Source organism: Brachionichthys hirsutus, chromosome 7 (genome assembly GCF_040956055.1).
Source record: "Brachionichthys hirsutus isolate HB-005 chromosome 7, CSIRO-AGI_Bhir_v1, whole genome shotgun sequence".
Classification (NCBI taxonomy): Eukaryota; Metazoa; Chordata; class Actinopteri; order Lophiiformes; family Brachionichthyidae; genus Brachionichthys; species Brachionichthys hirsutus.
In genome coordinates, this window is record NC_090903.1 from 10713849 (window position 1) to 10738104 (window position 24256).

General features: G+C 43.1%; 1 protein-coding gene across 1 annotated transcript in view; it reads left to right on the forward strand.

The window, feature by feature from the left end:
* ank3a (ankyrin 3a) overlaps positions 1-24256 on the forward strand; it is a 65218-nt gene that overhangs the window by 22069 nt on the left and 18893 nt on the right. The window contains exons 10-40 of the mRNA XM_068741721.1: positions 196-294; positions 906-1103; positions 1409-1507; positions 1665-1763; positions 1854-1952; positions 2031-2228; positions 2907-3005; positions 4293-4391; positions 6388-6585; positions 6711-6809; positions 7658-7756; positions 7862-7960; positions 8109-8204; positions 9346-9418; positions 9589-9645; positions 13264-13387; positions 14596-14607; positions 16733-16835; positions 17339-17389; positions 17908-18017; positions 18744-18776; positions 19648-19872; positions 19968-20122; positions 20325-20536; positions 20752-20959; positions 21103-21199; positions 21394-21622; positions 21754-21879; positions 22065-22187; positions 22697-22723; positions 23687-23768. Coding sequence (XP_068597822.1) covers positions 196-294; positions 906-1103; positions 1409-1507; positions 1665-1763; positions 1854-1952; positions 2031-2228; positions 2907-3005; positions 4293-4391; positions 6388-6585; positions 6711-6809; positions 7658-7756; positions 7862-7960; positions 8109-8204; positions 9346-9418; positions 9589-9645; positions 13264-13387; positions 14596-14607; positions 16733-16835; positions 17339-17389; positions 17908-18017; positions 18744-18776; positions 19648-19872; positions 19968-20122; positions 20325-20536; positions 20752-20959; positions 21103-21199; positions 21394-21622; positions 21754-21879; positions 22065-22187; positions 22697-22723; positions 23687-23768 — 3628 coding nt within the window. The remainder of the gene's footprint in view (positions 1-195; positions 295-905; positions 1104-1408; positions 1508-1664; positions 1764-1853; positions 1953-2030; positions 2229-2906; positions 3006-4292; positions 4392-6387; positions 6586-6710; positions 6810-7657; positions 7757-7861; positions 7961-8108; positions 8205-9345; positions 9419-9588; positions 9646-13263; positions 13388-14595; positions 14608-16732; positions 16836-17338; positions 17390-17907; positions 18018-18743; positions 18777-19647; positions 19873-19967; positions 20123-20324; positions 20537-20751; positions 20960-21102; positions 21200-21393; positions 21623-21753; positions 21880-22064; positions 22188-22696; positions 22724-23686; positions 23769-24256) is intronic.

Below are 24256 nucleotides of genomic sequence, written 5' to 3' on the forward strand. Positions count from 1 at the left end.
CTTAGTTTTCTTAGAGCTATAACATTATGCTTTTTAAAATATGAAATCCACACTTGATTTTCTAATATATAACATTATAATATTTTTTGCATGATATTTGTAATTCTCTGAAGTTTGTATGTCAGCTGTATAAATCTGATGTAAATATGCATAGAAAAGAATGGGAGGATTTTGCTGTTGTTTTGTCTCTTCTAGGATGGGTTGACACCTCTTCACTGCGGGGCGAGGAGCGGCCACGAGCAGGTGGTAGAAATCCTACTAGACAGAGGAGCGCCCTTCCTGTCCAAGACCAAGGTAGCTACTGGGACAATCGATTCAGAAGATGCTGCTTGATTAGAATAGAAAGGAAAGGTCACAAATGCATGGCACATGCTTTTTTCCAGTGGCTGAATAGAATAAAATAAAATAGAATAGACTAGAACAAACTTAAATTTAATGTCAAACAAGGTGTATATTTCAATTCTCTTGTATGACTATGTATAAACTAGCTTTCATAGCCACACTGAGCTATTAGTCTATCATCCAGTCAGATAGCAAGTGTGCTGTTGTTGCTGTAGTGTTGTTGCATTGTCTCCATAACGTGTGTGCGACCCCCTCCAGACCAGCCCGTCCCCGCTGCGTAGCCCTACAGTTTGACCGGCAGGACGACCAGTGTAACAAAGTAGACATTGTTGTAATGACTCCGTTATAACAATGCTTCTGTGATCTTCCCAGCAACTTCTTTCACAGTCTTTCTATGCTGAGCTTTGACAGCGCCCTAACTTGTGTCTGTCCACCTGTCTACCTGTCCGTCTGGTCTGCGTGTGTGTTTGTCTGTCTCTCTCTTTCTCTCTCTCTTTGTCCTGGCCCTTTCTATCCCTCCCTCGCCCCCTCTCCCTATCTCTTTCCCTTTCTCCCTACTATAGAATGGTCTGTCGCCACTGCACATGGCCACTCAGGGGGACCATTTGAACTGCGTCCAGCTGCTGCTCCAGCATGACGTCCCGGTGGATGATGTCACGAACGACTACCTGACTGCTCTGCACGTTGCTGCCCACTGTGGTCACTACAAGGTGGCCAAGCTTATTGTGGACAAGAAGGCCAACCCGAACGCCAAGGCTCTGGTAGGGATCGAACAGGGAGCTGTAAATGTTGCCAGTAGCTTTTGATGATGATTTATGTGGGTGGATCTTGGGCAAAAGATTCATTCAAAATTAACATCTGTACCAAAACAGTAGCAGAACATTATGCACATGACGATGAGGATCATTTGAAAGCGGATACTGGACTGATAAGACTTGCTGGGAGTTACTAAACTTGCTGAGACCTGCATTCTCCCTTGGCAGAATACTGATATCCCCACAGTCTATCCTCCCTTTTCTTAAGTACAGACTTTACACCAACGTTTTTTTTCCTTGTCTGTGTTTAGAATGGTTTCACTCCGCTTCACATTGCCTGCAAGAAGAACAGAGTTAAAGTGATGGAGCTGTTGCTTAAACATGGAGCATCTATCCAGGCAGTCACAGAGGTTTATACTCAACTCTACCTTTTGATTCTCTAAACTGTACTTGAACTACATTTTAAAATGTTCTAAGCGGATGCATTTCATATATATGTACTTATCATTGTTTGAATTTAAATTCACTTGTTACAAGGTAATGTTCATGGTTTTTCTCTCTCTCTAGTCTGGCCTAACACCCATCCATGTAGCAGCCTTTATGGGCCATGAAAACATTGTCCATTCACTGACACACCATGGAGCATCACCCAACACCACCAACGTGGTGAGTAGATAATGTTTTATGTACCTCTGTGACCTCCAACCCCACACCAGGGCATGTGAAAATCTCCCACTGTATCTGTATGCCTTACAGCGAGGTGAAACAGCTCTACATATGGCAGCAAGGGCAGGGCAGGCAGACGTAGTCCGATACCTCCTCAAAAATGGAGCCAAGGTGGACACCAAGTCCAAGGTCAGAAAACTTAGCTTCATTATCAGATACTGTCTTGGGAAGAAACTAAATGATAACTTTTCTCTTCCTCTTCTGCAGGACGACCAGACAGCGTTGCACATCTCCAGTCGACTGGGGAAAGTAGACATCGTCCAGCAGCTGCTGCAGTGCGGCGCTTCTGCCAACGCTGCCACCACCTCAGGCTACACTCCACTTCACCTGGCTGCCCGCGAAGGACACCAAGATGTCGCTGCCATGCTGCTAGACAACGGCGCCTCGCTCTCATCCTCGACGAAGGTGGGTCTTATGTCATTTAGAGAATGAAATAACAAAACTGAATGTCCCTACTTTATTAACTGGGCATTGCATGGAATGACACAAATCCTAAGAACCATGCAAAATGACCACCTTCACTATTTCAGCGTCATGTATCATTAAAAATCTAAGATGCAGTCAGCCGTGGATGGGTCACGTCAGTTTTTGGTGGTAATGCCTCCACATATGGCTAATTGAGCGCATCGAGGTCAAATAGACTTTATGGAAATAGATGGTGCATGCCGGTGATGTGCTGCTGGGGGTTCGCTCTGAAGGTGACCTCTGGAAGTGGAACTGATTAACAAAGGGTAAAGTGTTCCATCTCTATTCCATGTGTCCCATGGAATGGGAACATATGGGAGTCCCATATCCCTCAGGAAAATTTGACCTAATGTCTTAAAATATTTTCTCATATATACATAAAGAGATGAAAATGATCACATTGTACTACAGTCATTTATAGACCTGGAATACATTGGGAAAAAATGGTCTCTGGTTGAGTATCTTTTTACGAAGAAGGATTTGATCTCCGGTCAAGACGGGCTGACTTCAAGCAATGTGAATATTTGCTTCTTGCTTTATTTTCCTCTTTCCATCTTTTAATTTACTATGTTCAAATACATATATATATTATTTTACTTTTTTGTTTTTTTTTAGCAGAAAGGGTTCAGTCCCCTGCACGTGGCAGCAAAGTACGGCAAGATGGAGGTGGCCAGTCTCCTGCTACAGAAGAGCGCTGCACCCGATGCTGCCGGAAAGGTGGGATATCTCAGAGGAAGGGGCCTGATGTAGAGACTTATTTTACATTTTGCATGAGACATTCCTACAGATAGCAGAGGAATGGAAGACTGTAAGACTATTAACAAATTTAAAAGCAAACAACAGGCCAGCTAATGCTTGCAAATATTATTATTATTATTTTTTTTTTTGTATTCCCTAAATGATGCTCACTCATTCTAACTCGAACATACAAACACGTTTGTTTTCACGTGAGCACACGTAACACACTTCTTTCGTTCGACCCTACTGTCACTGATTATGGTGAGTGTGCGTGTGTGTGTGAGTGCGCTAACATCTGAGAGCATTTTAACATAATGGCTGTCAGGTATGATAATGAAGCTTACAAGCTGACTGGCAGTCATGATAACATCAATTCCATTGTAAGTTGACTCAGGCCTTCATGGTAGCTGAATTTCACTAATTTTATTTTTGGTCGACAAATGTTTATTTAGTTTTTTCACATTTTAACCGGAAAACATGTAATTCCGAAATACAAGAACACAGGTTTCTCACCTGTCCAGGACAGGCTGTGAAATCTGGACACATTTTCTAAAAGCGTTTTGTAAAATGCATTCGATGTAAAGGTGAGAAGGTCGCTGAGTCTGAAGGGTTCTTCTGCTAGCTCTCTAACTTTGCTACTCCTTCTGCTCCTGCTAATCAAAGTCTAATTCTCATCACTGCTGTCCATTGAAGGCTGTCTCCCTCCACATTTACTTTCAAAAAGGATAGCAGGGGAGCTTCTCCTCCTCCTCCTCCTTTTACACATCCAGTTCTCTTTACAGGTCTGACGCGGGTAAATCGCGTGATGTCACTGGAAGCATTGTCAGTTGGAAATGAAGACTAGATACAAGTTTCAAAATGCAAACATTTTGTAGAATTAGAAATAAGTTTGAAATTAGTTAATTAAAGATGTTGGCCAATTTGAGAAGAAAAAAAATAGATTTATGAGGCAGGATTTGACAGGTCAGCAATTACTTAATCTTATCTCTGTTTTGATGATGTCATCGTTTCTTCTTCTATTTCTCTGCATGATTATGTACCTAACTCCTCCATCAACCTGATGTCCAGCTCCTTTTATGTTCTTCCTTTTACGTTCTTCTTCATGTCCTTACTTTGTGCTGGTGTGGTGCTTGCATCAAATGTGTATATAGGGATCTTCTAACATGGTGTTGCATTGCATGTGTGTATTTGTGTGTGTGCATGGATGGTGTGTGTGTGTGTGTGTGTGTGTGTGTGTGTGTGTGGGTGTGGGTGTGGGTGTTGTAGAGCGGGCTAACTCCACTGCATGTAGCTGCTCACTACGATAATCAGAGAGTGGCGCTACTGCTGCTGGATCAGGGAGCTTCCCCACATGCTGCCGCCAAGGTATCCACACACAAACATTCATTACATTAAATTCACCTGTCGTACGCCCTCATTGATGTCTCCACCCATTATCAATCATTTGTATTTTGTGTCAGGGATGCTTATGAGTCAAATCTCAAGCCTGAAGTCTCTCATAGTTGTGATGATTGTTCTCTAACCATCTGCACGCCATCCAATCTGATTAGAAAGCCACGCATATCTATGGATCTCTGGAGAAGTGTGCACTGAGTTATCGTTCCTCACTTTAAACAGACTGTGGCAATACAATAGGAAATTATGCCCAAAGCCAATGTGCCGTGTGTAATAGCACATCATCATTATTGCATGTGCACCCCCAGATGTGCAGTACAATAGTTGGCCCTATGGTATTCTTCATATTGCAAATTGGACGGTTGCATACTGGAACAGCATACGGTGAGAAGCCGTGTGTCGGCAAAAAGGCAGGAAGAAGTGTAAAGCAAATAGCCTGATACCAATCACTTTAAAAAATCACTCCATATACTGTAGAGTCGTTTATATAGAAAAACAAGAAATCCTGCAGGTGAAAGAGAAAGAAGAGCAGGGAGACGACAAGGTTAGACAGCTGATGCTGAGCAATCCTCGTCTGCTGATCATCCATAACATTCACATGCGGTGCGTTCAGGTGCATAGTAAGGTCGATTCAGCATCTTTTAGTGTGCCACTGCAAATGCAGCACGTAGCAATTCTTTATTTCTTTGTTTGCCATTCAGACAGCGGCTTTGACGAATGTTGATGTGTTGACCGAGATGTTTTTGCTTGTAGGCTATTGTCATCTGTTTGTTTGAGTGACATGTCTTACAGAATTGTAAATCTTTTTGAGTGCTGGCAAAAAAAAAAGTCAGGAAGCACTAGAAATGACACTCACACAAACACAAACACAAACACACATGGCCAGAGTCAAAGCCAGTCCCCTACTAGACATTGGTATTCAGTTAAACCCACAAAGGAAGCATGAGCCAAATGGGAGAAGCATTTGCAGCATCATCGTTCCAGGTGGACATCCTGCAATCCAAAGCTTGTACAACTAACTCATTCTTGCTCACTATCTTCCCTTTTTGTCCGTGACTTGCTCACCCCATTTTTTTTTGTAGCAGTTGCTATTCATACTTTCAATTCTTCTGCCTCTTTCTCCCACACACCTGGGCCATTCCTCCCTGCCTTCCTATCTTCCAGTTTCAACTTGACATAGTTTCTCAGTCAGCTGGGTGCCGGCGATGGTTTGCTTGGTCTCAATGATTTTAGAAAGCAGTGAATCTGTGTGAACAAGTTGTCCAGAGACGTTTGCACATAATTGCAAACTGGTTTGGTACGGTTGCATGAGTCATATCTATCAAAATACTGATTTAGAAACAAATCTTGCTATAAATAATATCGGAAAGAACATTTATTGCAGAGGATGATAATAATTTTCCATTTTCGAGTTTTTGTGAATTGCATATAAAAAAAATTACAGAGCTGATGCAAAGACAATAGAAATATACCTAATCTTTTTTAACCCCACCTTCACTGTGGCCTTTGAGGCTATCCAGAGAACTGGACAGACCCACCAGCACATCAAACAGTGGTATTCATAACAGGGACATGTATTTAGTCTAATATCCTCTCAGAGGGGTTTTCTGTTCTTTTCAGCTGCTCTGCTATCTGTTCATTCTCTATCAGTGTTGTTTGTGTTCAGACAGACAGATGAGGGGAACCCTTGTGTCTGGGGTCTCAAATATTCATTCATAAGCTCCTAGAGAAGGGCCACTTATCCCCACAGGGTTCCATTCATAAATGAAAAATTAGAATTGCAGTGGCATGCCAACCTTCCTGATTGTTTAGGAACTCTTAAGGCAATACTGAAATGCATAGGATTCAATTAAGATGCTATAATAATCCTGACTGAAATAAATCCTATTTTGACTTCTTAGAAGAAGAAGAAGAAGAAGAGCTCAAACACACCTCCTAACCCCTGCGTCTCTTCATGTTGCCTCAGAATGGATACACACCGCTCCATATCGCTGCCAAAAAGAACCAAATGGATATTGGGACCACGCTATTGGAGTATGGCGCCGACACCAATGCTATGACGCGGCAAGGCATCAGCCCCATTCACCTGGCCGCGCAGGAGGGCAGCGTGGACCTGGTGTCGCTTCTGCTGGCCAAGAACACTGACGTCAATGTGTGCAATAAGGTACCTAAAAGAAATTAGGAAAACAAAAGGGCCTGAAGAAAGTGTCCTGCTCCCAAAGATAGAAAGCATGTTTTGGTGTTGTTATGTGCTACTACCTTAACAAATATATATTTACACATTTACAGAGCGGACTCACGCCACTCCACTTAGCAGCTCAGGAGGACATGGTCAATGTCGCAGAAGTCCTTCTCAACCACGGGGCGGATATCAACGCGCAAACAAAGGTACAGTATGCTCCTATAGGAAACACAGGTTTTCAGGTACTATGTATATAAAAAAATAATTATATTTTATCGTAGATGCACCACATACACAAGCATGTATATTCTCTGATTAAACACAAACAGACCCTGCAGCAGGCTGCTCACGTTCACAGCCCTGAAGGTTGTGTGTGTGTGTGTGTTTCTGCTGAACTGTGGCTTCCTCGTTCGCTGATCTCCTCCGTTATGATGGCGCGCTGCGCTCACAACTCAGCGGGGTTATATTTAAATCAGAAATAGCTTGCTAAGTAAGAGAAAAATACTTTTTTTTCACAAAACTATGAGCATTTTTCTTTCATTATATTTTCTACAGTCTAGAGCCAGTTCAATCAGGAGAAATAAATGAATGCAATGAAGCCTGTCTATAGCAGCGGATATGTGAGAATTAGTCAGAATGTCTTTGGTGCTTCAGGACGAATAAAAGCAAATTAAATCCCCCTATTGAAGTCAGACGCAAGAGGTGGTGGCGGCCGATGACTCTGCTGAGACACATGAGGCTGCTGATATCTTGAAGTTGGTGAATTGCGCATTACAGCAGCATCAATGAGAGCAGGGAGAAAAATAAAAGAAAGCTGCACAATGAAGATGTGTCACTGGGCTGCTGGCTTGATGTGACGTCCCTCTGACAATTACAGCAGGAAATGAAGACTGGTCACGTCGGACAGGTGTGAATTACTGTATGAATTATATCTGAGATTAAACTGCGCCCTGACAAATGGTGCTGGACTTTCTGTAGCAGAATTCAGTAACTGTATTTTCCTTGCCTTGCTCACCTCCTCCTCATCTTCCTCTTCCTCCTTCTCGTCTTACAGATGGGCTACACTCCGCTGCATGTTGCCTGTCACTATGGCAATGCAAAGATGGCAAACTTCCTGCTCCAGAACCATGCCAGAATTAATAGCAAAACAAAGGTTGGAAAAACACTCACCCACACACACACACACACGCACACATACACACACCTATATATATATATATGTTTATTTCCATTACTGTGTTTGTGTGTCTCTGTCTAGAATGGGTACACACCCCTTCACCAGGCGGCTCAGCAGGGTCACACACACGTCATCAACCTGATGCTCCAGCATGGGGCCTCAGCCAATGAACTCACTGTGGTCAGTGCACAAACACACTGACATACACACACACACACACACACACACACACACAGTCGCTCACTGAGGCGTGTTGGAACACCCTCTCCTTTTTGTGTTTTCTCTGCCACGCCTGTGAATAACTTCCTGTTGATCTGCCGCTGGTCAGAATGGGAACACTGCCCTATCCGTCGCCAGTCGCCTCGGCTACATCTCTGTGGTGGACACTCTGAGGCCCATGACGGATGAAAATCTGACTACAGTGGTGAGATCCAGTTTCTATGTCAACCTTTAAAGTTACATTTACTCACATTTTCATAGTATGACAATACAGTAAAAACTGTAAGGTGAGGAAAATATAATCTATGGCTTCTTTGGTGGCAGTATTGATTGATTAATTGAGCACTGTCCGGAACAATTTGAGCCTGTTTCTTGAATCGTACAGTGAATCTTGTACATGTGTGAAGCTATCCTGATTAAGAGAGAGCGAGGGAGAGCGAGGATGTAAGCTGGAGCTTAAGGTCTCTCCTCAAATAACCTAGGTCACTAATAGAGATCTGAGCCACACGCGTCTAGAAGAACAAGGAAGGGAGAGAATGACGCCAGTGCAGGAATGACGAAGGGAGTGTGAATGGGACAGTGAATAGATGGACACTGAGGATTCTGCATGATCAGCAGCAAAGCATATCGGCTACAAATGAGGTAACGTAGAGATCAAGGTTGTTTCCCGACGCTTTTGTGTGACGGATGAACCCGACAGGTCGATGCCTTTGTTACTGGCTGTTGTGCGTCTCTACTGAAGTCGCATCTGCAGCTTATCAAGTGGGGTGAGGAGGCCTGGAAACATGCAGTATCACCACTTATATCTGTGACAGAGGCCAATGCCTAAGATTCAGCTTTACGTCCATATTAGGCAATATATGTGATGTGAAGGCCACACTGTCCCTGGAATGTATACACTGAACTTGTCATTAACTTAGTACAGATGTCTCGATATATTTACTGCGTTTCAAATGATGCAACGCTTTCAAAATGTTAAGTTGGTTTCCTTGTAGCTAATAGTAGCATCCCTTAACTTCTTCATGCTTTGTCCTTTTTTGAAAGTTAGCGTTACGTTTTCATAGTATCAGCAAGGAGCTAGTCGGAAACCTTTTGGCAATAATGGATACATTCAAATGTTCAGGAAGGAATGTTAAGAGAACACCGTCTGTGAAAATACAGTCAAACAGATATCAACTCATTTATTGCATGAGCTCAGGTGATAATTAGAAAAAATTATGAACGTATTATAATATTCTTTTGGATCTCTGCCCATGTCGACTTTTCAAAGTGGTTTCAAATTTCATGAATACTTGTTTGCTTTGACAGCAGTTGTGATATTCAGTTGTTCACTTTCACACTCACAGAGTGCTTCGGAAAAACACAAACTCAATGTGCCAGAGACCATGAACGAGTACCTCGACATGTCAGACGACGAAGGTATGTGAAGAATAATGATATTCTCCTCATCCACATCATTTAGTACGACAATTAAGTTAATTCAAGCTTCGCTGCTATGTGGCTGTACTGCAATAGAAATATATCACATGAATTCCATACGCTTGTAACCATGTGTTGACATTCTATTTAACATGCATGTTTTCACTCAGTCCGGGCCAATGTGCCAGAAATTCTCACCGAGGAGTCTTTTTCAGACGTTGACGAAGGTATTTGCCATTAGTTAACCTCTGCTGTGGTTTGCTTTCCATTAACACTCTTACCAAACTGCCAAGCCTTTGCCTTATTTACTTTTCTGTCCATTTTCAGAGTGAAATTAATAAAAAAAAAAAAAGAAAAGTCTCCATACAACACGCTAAAACCGCTTGTTTATGTCCGATTCTATTGTTAGTCTCTTTGATTAATAAGCAGGTTAAAACCACTGAGAATAAGAAATATATGGTGCTAATAGCTAATTATTAAAAGCTAATAAGGTCAGATGGAGCAAATACAATTCAATGTAGCTTTTATTACTTCAGACAAAGAGTAAATTATGAACTGTTTTCTATTTAGTCCAAGAAATCTAGCAGCGGATGGGAATCTATGAAATTCCTTTAGCCTTGACTCTGGCTTCCTTCTCTGCAAGGTTTGAGTGTCCTGCTTCTGCTCTCAAACTGATGTTTGCTGATGTTATTTTCAGAGCGTCTTATGAGCACATTTGTTATTTTTAACTATACTCTCACACCATGAGTCTCATTCTGCACGATTCTCCTCATCCGAGACTTCAACCCTGTGATCCCTTTGAGTGAAACGCTGGGAGAACATGAAGATGTTTCGTAATTCAGATGGTTTGGTTAAGAAGAGATATACATGCACTTAAATACTGTCAGCTTGTTATACTGAATTGATACCCAATAAATTACACAGCATTACTAACTAATCAGATCTGGCAGGATAACAGCTGCTGTAGCTCCGCAAATCCAAACAGCGCTGCCAAGTTTATGGCACGAGTCACATTGTTTTGCGTTGCCCACGCCGGTCTTCTGTTCTTTGTTTTCGAACCGCACAGCCTGCAGGCCTGCAAAATTGATGAGCTTGTCCTTGCATTGTTGCCTAGGGGACAATCCAGCAGAGGTGTGTGTTAGGGGATCCAGCTAGACTTCACAAGCTAACCTCACACATATCAGGTGATAATGAATGATATATATATATATTTTTTTTTTTGCTGAAGCTGTATGCACATTTAGAGTCACACCAACTACCGGTAATAGTATCCATGTCCTCACATCAACATTGTGCTTCATATTCATTTTGTCACAGCACCACATAGTGACTTGACTTGGCTGTTTGTGTTGCCTTTGAGGGAAATTAATCCTATTGATCTGCAGGTTGGAGTGAGTGCACGGGTCCGTGCGTGTGCGTGTGTCCTATACCTGCACGCTTACCTCCCGCTATGGACTACTAAAGAACATCTTAACACCTTGCTATGCTTTGATGTCAGGTTGCATCCTCCTAAACAACACTGGTCTTGGAAGATATTGTAGTTGGTGTCATATACATAGAGAATGTTTAGCAGTCAAATATACTTGCATAATTGTTCTACTTATTCTTGTGCAACTTTTAGAAAGTGCGCATAACATGTAGGAGGTTGAACTTGTCTGAGAAAGTGTTGCTCAACTGGAAAGTGATGCCTGTTGCAGTTGTTTCGTCATTCCCCCCCCCAAACAACTCATTGTTTGACATGCAGCCAAGAGCCATTAGTAACAGACACACACCATCGAGGTGCTTGAGGCTGAATGGGTGTTCTGTGAAGGTTCTCTTCTTGTCTCTCCTCCAGTGCGGTTGCTCGGACTACCTGTCAGCTGACTGCAGTAAAACACATTTGAGTGCGGCCCCTGTTGATTTCCTTCGACAAGAGTTGGTCGTTTGATGCGGCTGCGCGACGGACGCACTGAGACTTTCTGTCTCCAAGCTTTTTTTTATTTATTCTTTTTTGCTGCTTGCAGCAGAATGAACCCCTGCGTGTTCGTTGATATTACTGACTGTTACAGCAAGGAGAGGCAAAGTTTTGTGTTGCAATTGTGTTTCTTTCCGGAGAGAAGGGCGTCAGTGATGCGCGCTCCAGGCAAAATAGTGCATGTTTGAGTGGAGTTCAGCGCGTTGGGCAAGGAGGGCAACATTTTCCATGGGCATCAAATGTTCTGGCTGGAGCTCTTTACATTCTACACTTCTCTGTGGATTTAATTCTCATCCAATGTAAACGTCTAGTGGAGCTTTAGAACAGCTGCGCACTATGACTTCTTTGGAAAAAGGTAAGTGGTGATGGTTTGCGTTTGGAGGTTTTGGTGATTTATTGTGCGTTGTGAGAAGCGACGTGAAATCTTGTAAAGTGCGCAACTCAGTTTTGACTTGTATTGTGACAGAGAGGAAATAAGAAGCGTTTGTAGTAGCAGAAAAACAGCAGCACGAGGTTTAAATATGATTTAAGTGCGTATGTGGCCTGGCCTTTTTTTTTGGGGGGGGGGGGGGATTATCTGAATATAAATGGGACGGTGATACACGATTACAGTATACCGTAGTACCTGATTTCTCTCAAGGTTTGTCAAGTCAGACAGACAGCTAGAATAAAGAAAGTTAGGAATCGTTTATATCATAAGAATAAAAGCTTCACGATATAAATACACAACAATCACCACTTTGCTATTAAAACAAAAGTAAATGGAAACATTTTGACTGAGCGAGAATAGACAAAATAAGCAGTTTCTTTCAACAGTTTTACCTGTAATTAATATTCACAGTATTGTTTTTAGACATGAACAAACGGCGCAAATCAATAGTCACTAAAAATGGCTCCATGTCTATTATAATCCACAAATGCATTGAACATAAAAATAATATATCCAGCAAATGTTAAATTCTTCATGCGTAACGCTTTTAAATAAGTGGCGATTCCTGAAGAACACATGCATGCAGAAAAAGTGAAAAGTTTATTCCACTTTAAAAGTGGCTCTAGGTGGAAGCTTTTGATTGCAGAAATGAGGAAATAACGCTCATGATTTAAAAAAAGTAAAAAGCTTAATTAGTTGTCTACCAAGACCGTAATAGCTTTTTAGAGGGGAGGGGTTAATTTGGTCACGTGGTTTATATTATGGCAGGCGAGCGTGTGAGGACTGCGAACGCTTTTTCGCAGCAGGTTTTATTTTGAAACCCGACACCGGAAACCCATACTTTTATTGTCACTTAACTTGACACTGGCGCTGGTGTCTGATAGGAGTGCGGCAGTGTTGGAGGTAGCGGGGGGGGGCGGGGCTGCGGTGAAAGAGCGGAGCGTTGCAGGCAGGACAGAGTCGGACATGCGGGAGACGGGGAAGCACGGCAGCCGCTCCGCCGGCTTCATTGACCGGCGCGTCATCGTCCACCGCTCCGCCGATCGAGGTGCGGTTCCGCGCTTTCTATACTTATTGTCTTCTTGCGCTGCGGCTCTGAGTGCGTTGCATTTGGTTTTACAACGGAGCTCCGGGAATAGCGCAAAGTGGCCCTTCTGGAGCCTCCGATTGTTGCCTGATATTATCACACTTTTAAATGACAACTTTACTGTTTTGTGTGTTCCTGTTGTTGCGGCTGAGCATACGCAAAGTAAAGTTGCAGGGGAGGAGGGGGGGGGGGGGGTTATGCAGTTGCAGGGAGCTATAGGGAGGCCTCGTCTGGTACAGGTGATGGTGGCAATAAGAGAGCTCCATTTTTATTTTATTTTTTATCTCTCCATCTGATTCTGCATCACAACTCTTACCTGGATTATCTTTTGAGGATTTCGTTGTCTCCCTCTTCCCTCCCCCCCCCCTCACCAGGCGAGGATGCAATGACGGGGGACACTGACAAATACCTGCGGCCTCAGGACCTCAAGGAGCTGGGGGACGACTCTCTCCCTCAGGAAGGGTACATGGGTTTCAGCATAGGAGCCCGGTCAGCCAGGTAGACGCTCCTTCCTTATAATATTGCTATGCAGCGGTGCAGGGCGGTCAACCGAGAAGTGTGTGATATGTTGCAGTGGTTGTTCACCCTGTGCAGACACTTCTGAGATGACATGCAGGGTTTTTTTTCAGCATGCCTTGAACTTAAACAGATTAGATAATAAACAGCCCCTCCAACACACACACAGAGAGAAAGCAGCTGGAGCGTTGCCATCTAGTGATTCCACCTGCCATAATGATTCAGCGTATTGAGTGGCCCCCCATTCAAACCCCTAACAAAGATTACAAAATGGTCCCGCACACGCAATAAAAGCCATATCTTTGACCTTTGATGTCTTCTCGGTGAGCAGCGTCATGCGCATCAGGGTTTTGGCACAGGTTTAGTTTCAAATAGTGGACAAAGTGTTCAGTGGAAAACGAAGCAGCTTCCAGCAAACGCTCACAGTGGCGCACCGGACAAGTGCTGCGTGCGGCGTTCATTGTGGCCACGTTAACAGATGGCAGATGCTCTGTGATGGTTGGTTTGATAGAGACACACACACACACACACACACACACCGACTGTGACAGGAAGCTGCTTACATCAGCGAGCCACAACAAACTGGGGAAACGCTGCGATTCCATGCGTACAAGCTTTTGTTTGTTGATCCTGAAGGGTTGATGCTGGAAAGAGTTTTGACCGTGGACTAAAGCAACAGCGACAATTAGACTTTTAATAGTTAGTTATTTAATAATTAGGCTTTGAATGTTCAGTTAATTGCTCAATCTACTGCTTTGTTTACAGCCACAATGCAAGATATAAGAAAGAAAGTGATTGAATATGAATATTGATTTAATATTTGAACAGTGCCCCAGCGACGTTACAAGCTGTTCTCATTAAAATGATGTTACTCTCTGCATAGGAAGTAGAAAACCAGATTGATCTGCTATATTCTGCTTTATTGCTCAATGAATGCTCAAGATGTTCTCTTCTTTCACTTGCCTTCCTGTATCAACGTTGCTCTCTCTATTTTTTTTTGGCTAGACTGCATATATGCAAGCACAAATACTACAAAAAGCCTACAAACACCTCTGCCTTAGGGCCAGCGCCCAACCACAGAAAAACACAGCACCGGTGTCACGCGCTTGAATAGCTTCCAAATGCTTTGCTTTTCACTCTTGTGTTTTGTTCTCTTCCTTGTTTTCCTGCACCCCTGTCCTTCATTCTAGCCCTAGAATCAGGTAAGAAAAGAGTAGCAGCATTAGCTGTGTATGCTGCGCCCCACGTTTAACACCAACCCTGCACCCATAAAGCCTCTAACTCAAATCACGAAGTCATCCGTTGTGCGTTGGTGTCATTCAGCGTTGCTGCGGTTTTGTGGTAGCGTGTGTCATTTTACTCTTAACCCTACACAGGTCATCATCATTTTCTCAACCAGCTAAGAAATTCATTCATCATTTCATTTGTCAATATAATTTTTTTTATGCTGGAGTGGAAGAGAAGTAACAAAAATGAATGAGAAATGAAAAAAATCAGCCACTCTTTTTTTCTTTTTTTTATTCCTGACTTTTATTCCATTTGAATTGTGTGGAAGGTTGAAACTTTTGTAATGTGTCTCATTACCGCCAAGTGTAACTTCCAGGGACCGACCGTACGACTTTATCTACACTATTCACACGTTAGGAATTGGAGAAGTCCCAGCATGATTTAGAATGAGTCTGGATATCAGCGCATGGTTTGCAGAGATGGTAACTAGAAAATAGAAATCTGCTGTCAGGTGCAAAAAGATGCAAAAAATACTCTGATTCTGCAAGTGTGAAAGAGAACAACGCAGCCTCGAACCCACGACCATTAGGATGCAGGACGAGTGTTTAACAAATGAGCCACACGGGCTGGTCAGAGGCCAGGGCTGATTGTTTTATTACTATTAGTGTATAAGATGTAGAGGAAAATCAAAAATATTTGGTATTAATAAAAGCAACATAATAAAAGGTTTGGTTTGGCGTCCTCTGATTAGGAAATGTTGATTATAGCGATTGAATTCTGTTCGATTCATGAAGACTCACTTCCCAAAACATGGGCCTACCAGCTGAGGGGATGGCGTCGTGGTTATGCATGTGGTGCGGGGACCATGTACCTGCAGGCTCAAACCTGTGACTCGGGGGGGAATAATGAAATGAAATTGGGACATCTCTATTTTGGAGGATGTCTTTGCTCTCACTCTTTGGCAGATTGTAGAAAAAATACTGTGGAGCCATCTGGGTGATATTGGAGACAGAAAATAAGTTTAAAAAATGTATTCCAGGTAGGGAAGCGGAAGGAAAAAGAAAGGATGAGGTACAGAGGAAAGCTTGTCTTAAAGAAGGTCTTGCAGAAACCGATGAAGCAAAGAAGGAATAGCAAGATGAAAAGGGAGGAGAGGAGGATGGACAGACCCAAAAAAGAGCAGGAAGCAGTGAAAGACAAACAGAGTCCGGCTTGGGGGGGGGGTTGGTTGTAGCACAGCGCCACTCTGCCAGCGTGTCTATTAAGTTCGTACAGAGTTGCTTGGTAACTTCGATGGCGGGGTAGGCAGGCCGTATCGAATAAAGGGCTTCTCTCTGTGCTCCAATTGTGTGCCCACTCAAACACGCTGAGCTCCGCATTCCCCCCCCCCCCCCCCCCGTTCTCCCCCCCTCTCTCCTCACCCACAAGCAGGACACATCGCATACAGTAATGCACTTGGACAAAATAAGAGTCATCAGCTTTTATCACCAGGGTTGTCATATCTTTCTGTAAACCCCTTATCGTGCACAAATGCATTCAAACACACACTAATTATGTTGTGGAAATTCACACAATTGTTCGTACTTCATGCAGTTGTGTTCCCAAATACATTTTGGCTGTTCTGCGCTGATCAAATCTTGTAGAAAAAAAGCAGGATGATAATAATAATAAAAAAACAGTCCCGAAAGGCATCTACGATTCTGCTTTAATTCTAAAAACTGAGACTTTTTGTTATCATCGTATAATAGAGCAGCCTCTGAGCTGAAACACTTCTGAGTATATACAGTCTACTCCATCTTCAAGGCACACTTAGTTCTTAGTAGTAGACATTGTTCTCTTACTGGAAACAAACGGACCTCCTCTCATTTCCATCTCTGAATAAATTCCTGCCGCATCTGATCTTTGCTCTTCCGCCTCTCTCTATTTTCCAAATTTTACACTTAAACTCTCTCTGTCCATGAAGTTAAAAACAAAAAAACAAAAGGTTTCCCTGGAGGTTGCATGAAGTAATGGTTTCCCTGCTTTTTTTGTTTTATGTTGTGTCCACCCCCCCCATCACTTGTTGTTGCCCGCGGCGCTGGGTTGCGTGGTAACATGTAGCCTCCGCTCCTTCAGTTCGGACAGGTCCAATACACTCAATCGGAGCTCCTTCGCGCGGGACAGTATGATGATCGAAGAGATACTGGCCCCAACAAAGGACACGGTAGGATCCATTAATTACATCCCTCATTTTATTTGCTTTATTATTCCTCTTCTCCTTTTAACCTTTTATATACACCTATAAACCTTTTCTCTCTCTCTCTCTCTGATTACGTGTTCCTCACTTCATATCTTTCCGACAGAGGCCCAGGGAAAACTGGGGCACTAGCAGTTAATGCAGGGATCAGTGTATGTTTTACTCATCTCGATGAAGGGTCAGAGCAAAAAGGCAGTAACGATGTGAAGTGCTGAGGGTGAGAGTAAAGCGTCTTGATGTTTGACCTTGATTTGACTTTGCTATCTGGAGCCTCCTTAATGCTGTTGTATGGTATAAAATGTTCTGCAGAGCTCACCTCACCTGCCAGAATTGCAGCAGTGTATCATCTTCAGATTTTCTGTGGGGGGGGGGATGTGATCCTGCAGCGAAACGAAGCACCCTAACCCCAGTCTGGGCTACCGGTGTCCTTCCATAGCGTGATGTCTGAATTCTCTTTCCTCCCCCCTAAGCTTCAGAGTGTCTGTAGAGACATTTCCTACTTGGTTGACCCGCTCAATAAGGTATAAAGTGTTTTGCGGATGTTTGGCTCACTGTTCACTGTCGTTTTTCAGTAGCAGGCTCCGATCCCGTTTCTCCTGGTCTTCGTGTTTTGGTCTTTGTGTGTGTTTGTTGTTGGTCTGTGTCATTCTCATCTGAGCTTAGTTTAAGGGTCATTGTCATATTCCCTTTTTTCAGTTCCCATGATTCTGTGTTCATGTACTGAACATAATATTACAAATTAAAGCTGCTTTCCAGTTTTTAAGAAGCATATTTCTCATTTTTGATTCTGATTGCGCTGAGAGTGCAAATACTGCATACTACCGGTATATAACAATAACTTATCATGCATGACTGCGGGGAGAAGAGAAGAAGGTTCGTTAATGTCTCCGTCTGTGCAACAACGGATCGTAATCTTGATTTTTGTCTTCCTGGAGTAGCTCTTTCCTCCCGTTCACTATGTTGTTTGCCATTTTTCTCCTGTTGTACTCTTTCCCATCTCCTCCATCTTCCTGTTTTTACTTGGATCTTCTTCTTCCAGCACCTGGCCGTCACCAGAGACTACAGCTCGGAGTGTATGCGGCGCTACAGCTGGACTCCGGACACCGTGGACCACAGCCACAACACTGTGTCCAGTCCCATTCACTCCGGGTACGAGCAGCTGGGCAGTCTCAACTGATCTGATAGCATATATTGTACCTGCATGCATACAGCGCTACATAGACAAACTCAACACACACACACACAGTGCAAAAACCGTGCTTTATGCGCCAACCACACACACACAACTGCTGTATTGTTTTTATTCTCCCACCAAGAGGGAATATTCGGCAAACCCTGATGCAGACAAGGTGCAGAGCTCATACTGTAGACATGACATAGCAGCACAGCAGTAATACACAGTTCATTATCCAAGGCTCTCTAAGCGCAGGGATGTCCAGAGGTCACCCCCCACCCCCCCTCCACCATATTCACTGCCATGCTCCTTTAATATCATTGCAGAAACAAAGCACTGCTTCGTGACTCATTTTGCTAAACTGATAAGAGTTTTCCCTCATTATTCACATGCAATGAATATATGATGATCTGTTGCGCCATGTGAGCAGCGCTGTTTTTGCACAGCACTTAAAGCATCCTCCCTTTCCGCTGGTTTCTGTCATGCGAGTCGTAATTCTTATTTTGGACTCACCATTAAAGCAAATGTCTTTATTTCCTGTCTTGTGCTTTCCGTGTTGCCCTTGGTTCACCACCCTTATAGTTTTAAGTCTCTCTTCCAGTGTTTTTACAGATCCCAACGCTGACCTTTATACCCTGATACTAAAACTAGCTTCTGGGGGTTTGCCTCCTGCATTTTCCTCCATGTGTTTATTTTTGCAGCTTCTCCTCCCCGCTCCCTCAGTATGACTCCAGGTGATACGCTGAGTTTGCTGCTTTCACCCGTGATGCTGCAGTGATGTCACCCACACCTCCACCTCTGGCTCCTCTTTCAGCTCGTCACTATAGACTTAGACTTCCTCTCTTTGTGCTCATCTCATCCTTGTGTTCTGGTGTTTCCTTTGCACCCACTAGATATTGGAACTGTGTAGTCGACGTGTTTGGGAGTTTGTCATTTATTGTGCTTTCTCTCTCTTTCACATTGTACGTAAAGTCAAATCGTTACAGGCTTATTTCCAACATACAGTATATAAATTAAAAAAAAACAGCTATGCGGTACATAACATAACATTTGTTTTGCAAAGAGAGACGCATTTGGCTGAAAGCGCAAGGATTGCTCAGAGAGCCTATTCCCACGACACTCCGTACTCACTCCTTGTTTGTGTCCGTAATTACAATCGTCGGATGCCAAAACATGGAGAATCAGATACCTCATACTCAAAGCCATATTATCCCTATCTTGGTGACACATCTGTAAAGGTGTTTAGTATTGGATCACTGTATGCTGCCTTTGAGAAACCGAAACCTTGGCAATAGACTCACCTTCTTCGTAAACTTTATGCAACTTCATCAACACCCTGTTTAGTTTCAGGCAGTTTAATATTCTAAATTGAGGCAGGCGAAGGTGAAATCTGCCAACTTTCAGAACTCAAAGCGTCTTTTTTTTCTTCTACTCACACTCTCTCTTCCTGTTTTTTTTTTCTTGCTCTCTTCTTCCTTTCTTTCGGGTGTGCGGTGATCACAGCATGGGAATCGTCCTCCTCACTTGTGCTTGTGGTTCGCCTCTGCTTGTCTGTATTTGTGTCATTCAACTTATTTCTTTCTAACGTTTCTCTTCACCTCGTAGGTTCTTGGTCAGCTTCATGGTGGACGCCCGAGGCGGTTCAATGAGAGGCAGCCGCCACAATGGAATGCGCATCATCATCCCTCCCAGGAAGTGCACAGCACCCACACGCATCACCTGCCGCCTGGCCAAAAAGCACAAACTGGCCTACCCCCCGCCCATGGTGGAGGGAGAGGGGCTTGTCAGCCGGCTGGTGGAGGTCGGCCCAGCTGGCGCCCAGTTTCTTGGGTATGCTGGACACTTTCCTGTGTTGAGAGGACATTTCCTGACATTTAATGAATGTCCTCAAACTGTGTTTTATTGTGTTGTGTGTTCTGGTTCAGTCCTGTTATTGTGGAGATCCCTCATTTTGGTTCCATGCGGGGCAAAGAGAGGGAGCTGATTGTGTTGAGGAGTGACAACGGTGACACATGGAAGGAACACCAGTCCGACAGCAGACCAGAGGACCTCACTGAGCTGCTCACTGGAATGGATGAGGGTAAAGGTTGAACATTTACCATGAGAGACGATAAAGGCCAGTTTTATTATATGCAATATTGTTGAACTGCTGAAGGTGATCTTATCCACATAAAATGCACGCTATAATCCAGGACTAGACATCAGGTGGTGATTTCTGCTGTATTTATTAGCCAATTCAGTGTTTCTGACTAAAATTTCATGTTCATGTTTTAAAATCAAAGAAATGGACAGTCCAGCCGAGTTGGAGAAGAAACGCATTTGCCGCATTGTGACCAGAGACTTCCCTCAGTATTTTGCGGTGGTGTCGCGGATCAAGCAGGAGTCGAACCACATGGGTCCAGATGGGGGCATGCTGTTCAGCAGCACTGTCCCCATGGTCCAGGCCTCATTCCCACAGGGAGCGCTCACAAAGAAGATCCGTGTTGGCCTGCAGGTACAGTCGGACGTCTTGCATCAACTCAGTGATTCCAGACCTTTTTTGTTGTTGTTTTTGATAAGAACTGTACACATTATTTATTTACATCTGAACTGGTGTTGTTTGGATGTTTGATTCTCATAGAGAGTTGAGAAAATGATTGACCACAGCTTTCAAAAAAAAGATTTTTTTAATTAAAGATTGAGATTCTTTTTCCTTCTTTCTGTGTTTAGGCCCAGCCTGTACCAGATGACATGGTGAGAGCGGCCCTTGGGAATAGAGCCACCTTCAGCCCTATCGTGACTGTGGAGCCCAGAAGGAGAAAGTTCCACAAACCAATCACCATGACTATCCCCGTCCCGCCTCGATCAGCAGAAGGCCATCCGTGCGGCAACCGTGGCGACTGCGCACCTTGCTTGCGTCTACTCTGCAGCATCACAGGTGAGTAGACTGTAGATAATCTATAGGGTGCAGCAATAGCTCCATCCTGAAGACTTCTGGAAGGCAAACAGGTTTTTTGTGTTATAACATTGTGTAATGTTATTCATTACTTTTTTGTTTGTTTTTGTCCCTGTCTCATACAGGAGGGACGTCTCCTGCCCAGTGGGAGGACATCACTGGGACCACACCTCTGTCCTTTGTGACCGATTGCGTCTCCTTCACCACAAATGTGTCGGCCAGGTGAGACATGCAATGTGTGTGTATACACATGCTGCATAAAGAAACTGCAATGACCTCATAGCTGTCGCAGGATTGCTCTTCAGCGAAACCAGCTCATGATCTATTTCTGAAGCTGTTCAGATTGTCCGGTGAAATGTGCAATACGAGACATGGCTTACATTTTTTAAGCCCTTGTAAAATTGTTTCATCCACAGGTTCTGGCTCGCAGACTGTCACCAGATTCCTGAGACGGTGATTCTAGCGTCTCAGTTATACCGGGAGTTGATCTGCGTGCCGTACCTGGCCAAGTTTGTGGTGTTTGCCAAGATGAACGATGCCGTCGAGGCCCGGTTGCGCTGCTTCTGCATGACGGACGACAAGGTGGACAAGACCCTGGAGCAGCAGGAGAACTTTGAGGAAGTTGCCCGGAGCAAAGATATTGAGGTTAGCCTGTGTGTTCATATAGACCTGTTTATATACTGCACTCCAATAAGAGAGCAAGCTGACCAATACATAAATGCATTCTATTTTATATATCTTTATGCTGTTTCTTCTTGGTCAATCGACTTTTGTAGATTCTTGAAGGCAAGCCTATCCATGTGGATTGCTATGGCAACCTTTCCCCTCTCATCAAAAGTGGGCAGCAGTTGGTTTTTAACTTCTTCTCCTTCAAGGAAAACAGACTTCCATTCAACGTGAAGGTATAAATGTCTTCTGATCATCCTCTCTCGCTCTGCTTTAATTTTACGGTCTCTGTTAAACTGGAATAGATACAGAATTCTCTGGAGTAGGGAAGGACTCTTTTCCCATTTGTCACTTTGCAGGGTTGGCCTTGAATTTGCTTGTGATTGTCACCTCTTGATGAAGACTTTTTTTCTTTTTGCAGATCCGAGATATGGGCCAGGAGCCATGTGGCCGCCTCTCCTTCCTTAGAGAGCCAAAAACCAGTAAAGGCCTCCTGCAGACTGCCATATGCAATTTGAATATCACACTGCCAACGCACAAGAAGGTAGGAGCACTATAGTTGAGTAGTTCCTCCTCTGAGACCGAAGCGCATCATCAACATGGAAGTGAAATGAAAACACGGAAAGCGTCCTGTCAGAGGAGCAACTAAACATTATTGAGTCGAGGAATGGCTGCTGCTTGTGTCTTTTATTAAGGTTTCAGCCTGTGCCAGTCATAAGGCCCCACAATGTACCCATGCAACCGCACGTGCACTTTGTGCTTTGTTCTAGTGCCTGGCTCTCTGTCGGTACAAACCAATTATGGAGCAAACATCATTTCTTTGTTTGTTGTGTTGTTGATTGATCACAAGAAACTGAAATTGTTTTTTTTTGCTTTTGCTTTAATTGTTTTGCTGTTTATTTACTTAATACCAAAATATTTTTTCTGTTGTTTTTGCTGCTCCATTCTCATTCCCTGAATTTTGTTGCCGCCTCCACGCTCACTATATGCCCCCTGCCCTCTCCATTGTGTCATCTCTCTACTCTCCTGCAATGCATCTTGGAATACCTACAGGAGATGGAGTCTGATCCTGATGATGAGGTAAAACAGATTCTTCATCATCACGTGACCCTGCTTCCTCTTTTGTTGTCTGTTCTGGTTTTACCACAGCTGCTGTTGTAAATACGCATGCTGCAAATGTTTTGTCTGGGTACCTTTTGTTGAGACCCTGTACCCTCCCACCCCCAGCCGTGTCTTTGCTGAAATGAGCTCTTTTTATCAGCTAAAATTTAGTCCTCATTGTTTTCATTCCAACTCCGGTGGCGCCGATTGCTGCGCCACACCTCAGCTTGTTTTTCATTTCAATCTTCCTTTTCATACACGTTCAATGAGACATCACCACGTCTCTATCTTAATTATGAAATCAACGTTTCACACAGGACTACGATACTTTTTTAGTGAGCTTAGGATAAAACCCTAACTATTAACACTTGTCTACTTAGTCACTGTATTGTTGCATTTAGAGTCTTCCTTATTCACCCTTGTCTTAGGTGTGCGCTTAACAGAGAAAACAAACTCGGCTTTATGTCAAAACCTTATAATCAAAGGAATATAAATCTGTTTTTATGTTTTACTATTTAAATTACATCTAGATGAGTTTCATCTTTTAAAACTCAATTTATCATGCAAACATCCGCTGTTATGTTTTTCTCTTGTCATGTACTCTAAGTAATGTAATGCAGAATTGTCGAGTATTGAAAAAAAGAAAAATCCCAGTTTACCATTAAATAGAGTAAGTCATACAAAACACACAGTTTCTGTAGCACAGTGGCATTGGAAAGGAGGAAGGAGGAAAGCGGTCCTTCTGGAATAGATACAACAGAACGGCAACCTCTCCATCTACTGACAGCATGCACTGATTCACTAAAAACTGAACGCATCTTCACTCATCGTCAAAGGAGACAAATCAACATTATTATTTACATCCAATTCTGATAGTATACATTATTCATGTTTACCATATTTTATATTAAAGCATCTTTTGTTCTTTTTTGTTTGTTTCAGACTGAAAAGCCCGAGCGACGTCATACCTTTGCCTCCTTAGCTTTGCGTAAGCGCTACAGCTATTTGACTGACCCAGCAGCGAGTGAGTTTGTCATTTTGACTTTCATGAATTTAACTGATTTCGGATAATGTGATTTTAATCAGTTTAGTGTCTAAAGATTACACATTAAACGTTTTTTTTTTCATATACCCATATTATATGAAAAAAGTTATGACAAAAAATATACATCCTTTATCCTGTTCACTGGACATACTTTTTGATCATCTGCCAATCATCAAACATTTGCATGTTTTACTGTATTTACGCTTTGCTTACCCACCCCATGTTGACATATAGTCTTGCTGTTTGTCATCTGTCCTGTCATGTTATTTTACTTTTGTGGAAAATTCTGTGAATTAATGTCTGTCTGTTAAGTCATCATTTGGGGGGGACATTTTTTTTCAAATCATGTTTAATAAAAAATGTTGTTTAAATTGTTTTCATTCTTATAGTGACCATTTCAGTATTATTGGCTATTATTGTGTGCAGCTGTGCATTAATGTCGAAACAGGTTGCACTTTACATTAACT